This window comes from Sorex fumeus, unplaced genomic scaffold, assembly GCF_029834395.1.
Source record: "Sorex fumeus unplaced genomic scaffold, SorFum_2.1 ptg000006l, whole genome shotgun sequence".
NCBI classification, from domain to species: Eukaryota; Metazoa; Chordata; class Mammalia; order Eulipotyphla; family Soricidae; genus Sorex; species Sorex fumeus.
This window is the reverse complement of record NW_026606063.1, coordinates 28,205,001-28,217,604: the sequence shown is the minus strand read 5'-3', so window position 1 is coordinate 28,217,604 and position 12,604 is coordinate 28,205,001. Positions and strand designations below refer to the sequence as shown.

The 12,604-nt window shown below is 39.5% G+C and overlaps 1 protein-coding gene across 6 annotated transcripts in view; it reads right to left on the bottom strand.

The window, feature by feature from the left end:
- Positions 1 to 12,604, bottom strand: part of KIDINS220 (kinase D interacting substrate 220) — a 101,486-nt gene that overhangs the window by 86,259 nt on the left and 2,623 nt on the right. For all 6 annotated transcript variants that reach the window (XM_056129953.1, XM_056129964.1, XM_056129966.1 and 3 more), the window contains exon 2: positions 5,564 to 5,707. In XM_056129953.1, coding sequence (XP_055985928.1) covers positions 5,564 to 5,671 — 108 coding nt within the window. In that variant the 5' untranslated portion in view covers positions 5,672 to 5,707. The remainder of the gene's footprint in view (positions 1 to 5,563; positions 5,708 to 12,604) is intronic.

Below are 12,604 nucleotides of genomic sequence, written 5' to 3'. Positions count from 1 at the left end.
ATGGTAATTTGACACCATTCCTATGTTTAAAACCCTGAATGGTCTCCCACTGCTCTTTTGGGAAAGACTCTAAATCTTAGCCCTGAATGACAAGAGATACTTGTAAACAAGTCAACCTGGATACACAAAGTGCTGCTTCCTCTTTACCCTACAAGTCTGAAAGCTCTTACCCACCTGTGAACCCCCAAGGAACTGCGCTTCCCTCAATTAACTATCACCAACCCTCCTGGACACATTATAAGACACTCCCTACCCATTTTCCAAAATTACTACACCATATCTGATGGGGTGGGCTGGAGCGATAGCACAGCGGTAGGGCATTTGCCTTACAAGCAGCCAACATGGCCGACCCAAGTTTGATTCCTTCGCCCCTCTCGGAGAGCCCAGCAAGCTACTGAGAATATCTCGCCCACACAGCAGAGCGTGGCAAGCTACTCGTGACGTATTCGATATGCCAAACACAGTAACAACAAGTCTCATGATGGAGACGTTACTGGGCCCACTCAAGCAAATTGATGAACAACAGGAGGACCATGACATCTGATGGGGTTCAGACAGTAGGTAACAAATCATAGACGCAAATACATATATAATGTATGTGTGTGTATATATATGTGTGTGTGTGTATATATATATATATGCCTCTCAGAGAATCTGGCAAGCTACCTAGAGTGTCCTGCCCGCACGGCAGAGCTTGGCAAGCTACCTGTGTTGTATTCAATATGCCAAAAACAGTAACAATAACAGGTCTCATTCCCCTGACCCTGAAAGAGCCTCTAATCATTGGGAAAGATGAGTAAGAAGAGGCTGCTAAAATCTCAGGGCTGGGATGGAGATGTTACTGGTGCCCGCTAGAGTAAATCGATGAACAGTGGGTAGGATTTCATATGTCTTAATATAGTCCCCCATTCCCTGCCAGGCGTGATCCATAGGTGCTGAACCAGGAGTAAGCTCTGAGCACTGCCAGGTGTGTTTAAAAAAAAAAAAAAACAGAAAAAAGAAGAAAGAATTATAATAATGGGCAAAATATAAAAAAATGCCATTATAAAATCAATATAAATAAAACACATGCACATACAGAAGTAAACTGTCTTAATACACATACACTAGTTTAAACAAAGTACAAAAGCTGCCTTATTACAGCCTTATATAATGATGAACACTAAATTATATGTAGTAATCACATGTCATTCAACAGCGGTCATTAGGGAATGAGGTACTGTGCATGAATACATTTTCCAGGTGAAAAAGTTTATCCTTTAAACATTAAATTTGATTATAACTTCTATGGTAGCAATTATTCTAAAAAGCAATGCACACACTGCAACTTGTTAAACAGATTACCTTAAGTCTTATGCTTGTGATTCTGAGTCATAACTTCAAACATCAATTATTATGCCATGCCTGAATTTGTCAACTCTTTGGCACACTTTCTAAAGCATCCTCTCCCTTCTAATAAATTAAGATAAAAAGTGAAATATCTAAGTTGTCAGCAGAAATTGAAAAAACAATTAATTCTGAATCCATGACCAGAAGAATGCATGGGTTTTCATCAGTTTTCAAACTAGTTATTCAAAAACTCATAGGTTTTCTGTTTACTTTCTAGGGTCATGTATCAGTTCACAGAAATATGTTTTTCTCGAGTATGAGAGGAAAAAATAATACAGATGAATAAAAATACCTATAACACAAATGACAGCACAAACTTTATGAACTAAGTAGAAACAAGCCAAATAAAGATTTGAACATGAAACTTTCTCATACAGAAACTATTAGCTATCTGCTCTGTATACATAGTGACAAGACTAAGCTGAAGAAGACTAACAACAAAACTCATCATTCCACCTCACTTGCAGAAGAAACAATCTTGCAACACTGCTCTGGCTAGTCTCCCAGGAAATCTCTATAATTAGACTAACTCGGCTGAACTTTCCTTCATGCCCACTACACAGGCACTATGCTAGAGCTGCATCAAGACGTCAGATGCTTTTTCTTACTTGTCTCTCTGTTTCTTTGCTTGCCCATTTCCACTATAAAGAAATCTGTGTTCTCTCTTTTTGTTTTTTGGATCACACCCAGCAATGCACAGAGGTTACTCCTAGCTCTTGCACTCAGGAATTACTCTTGGCGGTGCTTGGGGAACCATATGGGATGCTGGGAATCGAACCCAGGTAGTCTGCATGCAAGGCAAAAGCCCTACCCTCTATGCTATTGCTCTAGCCCCCATGTTCTCTTTTAAACATACACTTCTCTCTTTCTTTCCCTTCACATCTTTCTAAAGAAGTTTCAATAAAACTATCTTGCATCACAAAATAATAATAATAATAATAATAAATGTTAGATGCAATCAGTACACAGTAAGGAAGAGTCAGGAGGTCAGAAAAAGCCTGTTTTTTTTTTAAGGCCCTCATTTGACTAAGTTGCAATTTGGGGAGGTGTTACAGTCAGTCCAACGCAATCCTTAACTGGGGGCTGGAGAAACAACACAGCGGATAGGGTTTTACTTTGCACAAAGCCGACCCGGGTTCAATTCTCGGCATCCCATATGGTCCCCAAGAACTGCCAGGAGTAATTCCCGAGTCCATGAGCCAGGAGTAACCCCCGTGCATTGCCGGGCGTGACTCAAAAAGCAAAAAACAAAAAGAGCAAGCAATCCTTAACTGATAGACCTTCTACAGTTAAACTTACAATAACCTGCCCCCAGCGCCATATAATCCCATCAATGGCCAAGACCCAGAGACTATAAAACCCAGGTCCAGAAAGCATGTGGCCGCGTTTGCGGCCACACGACATCTTATTATCTAATTCTTACTCTGGAGAACCTGGCAGGCTACCAAAAGTATCCTGCCCACACGGCAGAGTGTGGCAAATTCCCCGTGGCGTATTCAGTATGCCAAAAACCAGTAACAATGAAGGGTCTCATTCTCCTGAAAGAGCCTCGAATGTGGCACTTTCTAAAATCTCAGGGATAGGACGAAGGAAATGTTACTGGTGCCTGCTCGAGGAAATCGATGAACAACAGGATGAGTGATACAGTGACAGAACCTCATGCCAGGACACACCAAAACACTGTGTACCAACTGAAGTTCACTGCAGCAGGTACCACAGTTCTTAAGCGCTTTCAAGAAAACTACAATGCAAAAACACTTACTATGAATCATCTTCTTGCTTTTTCCAATTCTTAGATAATCTCACTTCTGACTGTCCAGACATATTAGACCAAAATAGCACTTCCCTTTAAAGGAGTCACCTTTAGAGAATATATACTTTGAAATTGCACTTAAGTTCTATTTCTAAACACATTCCAATCTCTCTCTTGAATTTAGAATCCCACTTCGTTTTCTTAGAGAATAATAATGTCCAACATCAATATCATTTCCTTATCAGAAACTAAGAAATATTCTTAAAAAAAAAAGACCGGGAAAGCAAATTTATTCAGACTTCACAATGAGTCAATTATTCACACTGAATATTCCCAATTTGTTTATTATTACTCTAAAATTATTACTTTAAAACTCCAAGATAAATTGATATAACATGGAACAAAACATAGGTATCATTAATGGTAGTTAAATGCTATCTTTATGAGAATAATATCAATAAAACTTTATGCCTATTGATGTGCTCTATTTTTCCTTGTAATCAAAGTTATTTTTCCACTATTCCTCCTCTAACCCCCCAAAAAAGTTATTTTTCCAAAGCAAAAGTCTATAAAATAAGGGACTATCATGATAGTATAGTAGGCAGGGTGTTTGCCTTGAGTGCAGAAAACCCAAGTTCTATTCCTGGCATCCCATATGATCCCCAGAGCACTGTAAGGAGAAATTAAGTATAGAGCCAGGAGAATCCCTGAGCATCATCAGGTGCTACCCAAAAAGCCAACCCCCCAAAAAAGTCTATAAAATACATCTTATCTTTTGAACTATCATTTTGTTGTTCTAAATATGCTGATTTGTTACTAAAGTAACTACTTCTATAATTCTTTTATAGCAAGAAACAATCTTCAATTATAAATTTATAACAACTATTGACTATTCATAATGATACAAGGGTATAAAGACATTAATTAACCAAATATATATTTTTCAATACAGAAACACTGAAAAGATATTTATATCATTAGATGAACTTCTTCTGGAGACTAAGGAAAAGATGATAGAGCATAAAGACAGTTGTTAAAAAAAATAAGGTTCAAATTTGATTTTGACCAAATTTCTATCTTGGATAAAAAACTTAGGAATTAAGCCACTTACCGAATAATCAGGATAAATCATAGAAATATCCCTCACAGAGATACTTTGCAAACCAAATGAACTAAGATGTACAAAATAATTGCAACAATATTTACATAAATATTCAGAATAAACATTAGGTATCATAACATTATTGCAATCATAAAACTTAATAATAAAGAACTAACTTGATTACAGGTAAAGGCCCTCCCGTTGTTCGTCGATTTGCTCCAGCGGGCCCAGTAACGTCTCCATTGGAGACTTTGTTGTTACTGTGTCTGGCATATCGAATACGTCACGGGGAGCTTGCCAGTCTCTGCCGTGTGGGTGAGATACTCTCAGTAGCTTGCCGGGCGGAGGAATCAAACTTGGGTCGGCCATGTTGGCTGTGTGCAAGGCAAACGCCCTACCGCTGTGCTATCACTCAGCTTTAAAACCCTTTTATATTTGTATACTGTGTTGATAGCAATACTAATCATAATTGCCAAGAGTGAAAGAAAGCCCAAGTGTCCACTGATGGATAAGTAGGTAACTAAAATATTATATATACACTAAATGTCATATTATTCTGCCTTTAAAAGGAAGGAAATAGGGCCAGAGAAAAAAACAAAGCTGGCAAAGGCATTTGCCTTTCATGTGGTCAACCTGGGTTTGCGCACCATATGTGGTCCCCAAGCCCCGCCAGGAATTACTCCTGAGCACAGAACCATGAGTAAGTTCTGAGCATCACTGGATGCTCAGGCCCAAATACACACACACACACACACACACACACACACACACACACACACAGACACACACACACGCACACACAGGAAATCCTGTCACATGCCACAACATGAATGAACCTTGAAAGCATTACACTTAAATAAGAGTCACGAAAAGACAAATGTATATAATTCCACTTACGAAATGCTTAGGAGTCAAGTTCATAGAGACAATAAAAAGGGTAGCAGTTGAGAGCATATGGAAAGTTGTTTAAAGGGTAAGAAGTGTGTTTTTTTCACTTTTTATTTTAATTTTTTGTGGGAGGGGCCATATCCAGTTGTGTTTAGGGGTTACTCATGGGTCTTTAGCTCTGGAATCACTCGTGGCAGGCTTGGACCATACTGGATGACAGACCATAACACAGGTTGGTTGCGTGGAAGGCAAACACCCTTCCTGCTGTACTACTGCTCCAACCCCTGAAATATTTTTTTACAACAGTACTATAAAGGGTGAGCATTACATATTTCTTATTATCACCTTGATTCTTAGTACAGTACATTGTACATATTCAGTAGTTAACAAATGATTGTGAAAAGAACTTAATTTCAAAAACATGGTCTTACCTCATTTCTCTCATCTACATCTTTGCATTTTTCAAGAAGAGCTTTTAGAGCTGGAATGTTTTCTTCTTCTACATAATTTATTACACTCTGTGATATTAAAACGGACATTTTCACAGCAAACTGTAGTTTCCTTTATTCCAATACCTGTTAAACACATTTTAGATAAAATACACATGTGATTAGGAAGAAAAAAAACTGAAGTTACTACTAACTATATTATTCTCATTCTCAACTTTAGATTTGTGTTTCACTGGAAGAAATGAAAACAAGGCCCCATAACTCAACTGTGAAATGCAACCCCTATCCTCACAAGTTTCATATTCATGTCACTCCTAACCCTGCTGAACCCCAAGCTCCAGATTCATCCCCAATTTTTCAATTTTTCTCAACCTTTTTCAGATGTGGCCCCCTTCTAACTATTTCTTTCCTTTGGCACCCCTGTTCCAACAGTGGCTCTTAGTCTCATGCCATGCCTGTTACTCATTTATGCAACTCTTATTATGGCCCCCTTGGATTATCTCATCTTGGGATTTTTGTCATATGGACCTCAGTTGAGAAACACTGCCCTAATCTTTCTCATCACCAACCCCAAATAAGAGATCCTTTAATTACTCTTTCTGTTGTCTTCTATGGCAGCCTCAGCTTCATTCTGTTGAAGTCAGAACCATGAAACTGTCTGTGATTTAACTCATCCCCTTAAATTCTATATTCAATCTATAAACAAGTCCTTTTGACTTTAACTAGAAAATATATTTCATACCTGACAACTGTTCACTACCTTCCCAACATAACCACCCTGTCCCAAGCCACTATGACTTCTCACGCAGCTCTCAACTACTCTCCATCCACTTTTCCTTGCCTACAATCGATCATCCCCAAGACAAAGACTTTATAAAAACTTCTCTTAGTGCCTGGAAAGGGAGCTCAATATGCAAAATATATGCCTTGCATGTTGGAGGCCTGTGTTCAATTCCCGGGACCACATACCCCCCACAGTCCGCTGCCAAACACTACCAGGAATTACCTCTGAACACCAGTTATTTATAGCCCCCCAAAAAACAAAACAAACAAAAAATCTTGAACTTATGTTAGACCAGAGCTTCCTAAGCTATAACATATATGAAAATCACCTAGAGACCATGTCAAAAACAAAATTCTGGTCCATACTTTCAGAAAGCAGACGTGGGTGCTGCCCTAGACTCTACATCTTTCTTTAGCCAAGCAATGTAACTGCTACCAGTGCTGACAAAAGAACCATACTGGTACTGATTAGATATTTCTTGCTCAAAGTCTTTCCATGGCTTCTCAAAGCACTCAAGATAAAGGCAAATATTTTAGCTGCCATATGACTCTAAGCAGGATGCTATCACACCTCTGATCTCAGCTCCTACCCTTCCCTCTTATTCATTTCACTGTTTGAACATAGCAAATTTTGTACTCTTTATTGGGGTCTCTCCACTAGCTTTTCTCTACATCAAAACTTCTCATACCCCAGACAAACACTTGGCTCACTCCCTCACTTTCGTCAGTCACCTTATTGGAAAAGTCTAACCTGACTATGTAATGTACTAAAATAACATGTTCATACACATCGCACAGCAGTCACTGAAATCCCAGCACCCTGCCATGTCTCTATCATTGGTTGAAATACTATATAATTTCAGGGGCATGTCTTAGCAGTTCTATATGTGTATAAGACTCTATATGTGTGGGTAGATATAGTCCACTACCAAAGTTCCAGTGCTCTCCCACCACCAAAGACTCTCTCTACCCATTCCTCACCCACGTCCCTTTGGAAGCCATAATTTTCACTGAATCTATAAGTTAGTTTTATGGGGAGTTTGCCACTCTGTTTACTTTAGTAACTGTAAAGGTAAAGGTAAAGGCCCTCCCGTTGATCGTCGATTTGCTCGAGCAGGCCCAGTAACGTCTCCATTGGAGACTTTGTTGTTACTGTGTCTGGCATATCGAATACTCTCGGTAGCTTCCCGGGCTCTCCGAGAGGGGCGGAGGAATCGAACTCGGGTCGGCCATGTTGGCTGCTTGTAAGGCGAATGCCCTACCGCTGTGCTATCGCTCTGGAATATAAATATCCATATATGTATATATATTTATACATACACATACATATAAATATACAGATTTCATATAGTAACTGTCAATTCCTAACTTTTCTCACTTAGGAAAATTACCTTGAGTTTCACCCATTATTGTCTCAAATTTCTATCTTTTTAAACAGAGAGTAGTATTCTATTGACTATATAATATCAAAGCTTCTCTATCTAGTCATTTGTATATGGGCATTTGGGGGAATTCTTTGTTCTGGTTACTATGAAGAATGTTGCTGTGTACATAAGGACATAAATATCATTTCACATCCTTAGGATAAATGCCTAGAAGTGGTATATGGCATTTATCATATGGCATTTTCACTTTTATTTTTTAAAGGAGCATCCATAAGGTTTTCTATAAAGGATGTGCAAATCTATATTCTAACCAACACTGAATCAGGATTTCATTAATTATATATATATTTAACATTAGTTAGTTCCAAATTTTTTTATATAGCCCAATTTTACAATGTGAGGTGATATGGTTTATGGTTATAATTTTCACTTCCCTAATAAGTTATGCTGAGATTTATTTTCATGTTTTGGTAAATCAATTAGAAATGTTTACTCAGGTCTTATGCCTGTTTTTTTTGGGGGGGGGACCTGCTCACTTTTTTGTTGTCACATGAGTGCCTTATACATTTGGGTCATCAAAATATATAATTGATTGTAAATGGAATGGTTTTCTTAATTTCCAATTCAGTGTTTTTGTGAGAAATGTAGTAGATTAATGTGTACTGATTTAGTATACTGCCACTTTATTGAACTCAATATTTCTAGTAGTTCTGGTGTTTTCAGGTTTTAAAATTTTATGTTATCATATTATTCACAAATACTGATAGTTTAAGCTCTTCTTTTCCAATATGAAAATTTTTAACTTTTTTATTACATCACTATGAGACAGACCCTTAAAACGCTGTTTATTACATTTCAGGCACATAGTACTCCAACACCCATCCCTCCACCAGTGTGTCCCTAGGTTGTTCCTTCCCATCAACCCCCACCCCCCTTTGCCACCCTCTCCCTGCTTCTATGGCAGGCCTCTCTCTTTCTCTCTCTTTCTCTTTCTCTCTCTCTCTCTCTCTCTCTCTCTCTCTCTCTCTCTCTCTCCCCCCCCCTCGGCATCCAATATAAATTTTTAAAATATCTTTTTCTTGCCTAATTTTTCTGACTAGGACTTCCAAAACAATGTTCAAACGATGTGGTCAGAGTACATCTCCTTTACTTATTCTAAATCTATTTCACACCTTTTCCTTTCTAGGCCTTTACATTTACTATTTCCTTGGTTGAGGAAGCCCACCCACTGTATACATGCCTGGACAGACTATCATCCATGAAGATGTGAATCTAATATTTTATTGTCTGGAAGCCTTTTTTTTTTGGCTGATTGTTCATCCTTAGCTTAACCAGTGCCCTTGCTCTGGGATTCCTATACATCCTGTATAAACATCTAAACTTAGACTCAACTTTCTATACAACTATTCTTGTATATGTCTCCTTAAACAGGTTCTTGTAGCAGGACCCATCTTACCAATAGCATAATGACTACAAAACTAAATCTGAGAAAAGAAAAGCAATCCTTGATTATGAGAAACTGGTCTGTCTTGCAGAGCTGGGTCTCTGTGTTCTTTTGTGAACATAAACAATTTCACCAAAATGAGATAAGATCACTCTGCAAGCAGGACAAAAACAAGATCCCTCGGGAATCATTCTGGGATAAGAACATGAACTGTATCCTATCTTTAGCTCAATGTTACCACTTTACAAGGTGCTTCTAAAGCTGGACCTTAGTGATGTGGTTTAAAACTTTGGATAAATAAATAAATCTCTTTCTAAGAGAAAGGGTTCCTTTCTTTTATACCAATACATGTTTCCTAGCAGATTTCCTGGACCACAGAAGACACTGAATTTCTTGAAAGAAGGAGCATCATTTCAATCTAATGTACACAGTACTTACATGAATTTATGGACAATTATCAATAAATGCTCGAGCGAGCCCAGTAACGTCTCCATTGGAGACTTTGTTGTTACTGTGTTTGGCATATCGAATACGTCACGGGGAGCTTGCCAGGCTCTGCCGTGCGGGCGAGATACTCTCGGTAGCTTGCCGGGCTCTCCGAGAGGGACGGAGGAATCGAACTTGGGTCGGCCATGTTGGCTGCCTGCAAGGCAAACGCCTATTTTTGGAAATGGCATTCATAGCCAATGATGGGGCGGGGGGGAGGGGGGACATAATGGTCCAGTAAGCTCATTTTCAGAATTTGCAAACAAAACTAATTAGCTAATACATTTCTTGCTATCTTCAAAACGCTTTCACTCAATGGTGAAATTCACCTTATAACTTTCTTCTACAATCTGAAGCAACAGTAGCAATTTGTTACCTAATACTAACTTGCATATCTCTCAGTTATAACATAAATATAAAAACTGAATGCTCCTTTTGACTCCAACCTCTTCTGTTCCTACTGTCATGTAAGTTTCTAGCAACTCTTGACACACATGTGTGTAAACTCAAAAAAAAAAAAACAGCAGCAGCAGTGGTCTACCTCTCCGGCCACCCATGTTCGGTAGTCTCATGCTGGTTCCCCCACTCCGGGGAGGTCAATGGCGATGGGCAGGCGAAGGAAGGAAATGAGGGCCAGGCTGGTTGGTGTCAGTTGCAGTTTATTCCATTCCCATCTCCATCCTCCTCTGATTCTCCTCCTGCTTCTTCCTCCTCCATGCTACTTCATTCTCCTCCTCAATACCCCTTCATTCTCCTTCTGGCTCTGGAATCTGGACCTCCCTTCTCCTTCTCCTTCTGGAGTCTGGATCCTGATCCCCCAGCCCACTCTTACAGTCTAGTTAAATCCCAAAACCATGAGGAGTTGGGGTAACAATTACACATAGAGGTGGTCACAATCAATAGGGGTAAAGTTGTTTCCCTCGGGGAAAGCAGCTTCTAGGACAGATACTCTCTCAGCAGGATGACCCACCCTAGAACGGAATCCCCTGGTTGTGTTTCTCCTCAACTTGCCCAACAAACAAGGACATTCATAATATAAAACATTCTGTATGGATACAGTAAGAAGTACATTAAGCTTATAGAATTGCTCTCCTAGGGTCATCTCGATCACAGACTACAGTGCTCAGGCCAGACAGTCTTTCCTATCCCTAGCAGGGTCCTAGTCTCGTCGTTACTTTTGGATCATGACAGCATTTGTCTATGATCAAACTCTTAACTTATAGTTAAGAATCGTGGCACTTTGGCCTGGCCCATTTCGACGCCAGGGTAGCTCACAGCTTGCCCTGGGTCCATTCAGTCCCTTGTCGGGACCCTGCTTTTGTGGTATTAGGAACTAAGGGCAACTGAGGCTTAAATCAAGAAAGCAGATGCCTGGGAGTGAATAATATTCAAAGCTAATTAAATCCTAAATTACAAAGCATAATATTAACTGTCTTCCTATATCTATACAAAAAGGACATTGCATTAAAGTAAACTATTCAAAAGACATAAGGAGAGGAGAAAGGCAATATAAACTTACAACACAATTTCAGTGTCCTAGAAGGATCTGACCCTACAAATTAACAGAGTCTGATTAGGGGGAAAAGCTGATTAACTGGTGGGGGAAGAGAGCACAGAGAAGTGGTTACAGATAAGTAAAGGAATGGGAGTGACTCGGGAGCACTGTGATGGGTGTAACCTGATAAACCTAAGCTCCCTGTGGCCAGGGAGAAAGAACAAAGCAACGTCATCCTACAACATGTAATCTAGAACTCCCCCTGGTGTTGCCCAATTGGCAGTCCTGCCAACTGTACAAACTTTTCTCCAGAGTAAATCCCAAGTAATGACCATCCTATGTGCAAAAGTCCCCAAAGAATTGTCCTCTCACTTCAAATAAAGTCCTAAATCCTTAATACCATGGCACTGCTTGGTCTCTTCTACCCCTGCCCACCTTCCTGACCTCATCTCTAATTACTCTTTCTCTTTCATTCATCCTAAATTTCCATTTAAATTCCCCTGATCCACTGTATATCAAAACAGTCATCATTCCCTATAGGATGAAGAGTCATCTCCATTCCTCTCCATTCTATAGCCTTGCTTCAGTCTTCCACGTAGCACTGAGCAATCTTCCACATACCATTTACAATTTTATTTTTCGATGCATTCCCTTGTTCCCCGAACATCTCAAAAATGTAGCTCAATGAAGATCTTGGGGCTGTAGTTCACTCATCTTGTATGTGTGAAAGGGAAGGGCTCAGTGAAAATGGTGACTGTTTCATTTGCTATTGGATCCCAGCATGTAGAACAGTGTCTAGCACACAGTAGATATCCAACACTTAAAGACTAAAAGAGCATCACTATGCTGTTCCAATTATCTGGATGCCTAATCCAGCGCTAACTTTCTAACTAAAATATCCTTTCAAATTCCAGCTCAGGAGGCATCTCCTCTGAGTCCTCTTTCTTCCTTCTTACCCTCAATTCTCTAGTGTCCTGTCCTGCATATTTTCATCCAATCCACCTACAGTTCATGGGGCTCTGAATAGATTTCTCCAAGACAAGCTGCTTTTACATATGGATTATGTCAAGTTGAGATGCTGCATGCTTTTGTCACTCTCTTAATTAGCCAGCAGAATAAAAACAGGGGGTACAACCAAGAATTAGGTTTACTATCAGAAATGAGCTTTCCACCAAAGAAATGTATCTATACAGCAGAATAAACATCTAATAATACAGCTTCTAATCTTTTTCATGAGTCCCTCCTCTTTGTACTGCTATGTGTTCTATCATTAGCAATAGTCAGGGATGAACATATGATCAAAAGCTGAGGCATGAGAAATAGTATAGTAACTGCCTTGAATGCGGCTGATCCTGGTTCAATCTCTGGTACCACCCTGAGCACTGTCAGGAGTGATCCCTGAGAAATGCTAGGTGTGGCTCAAAAACAAA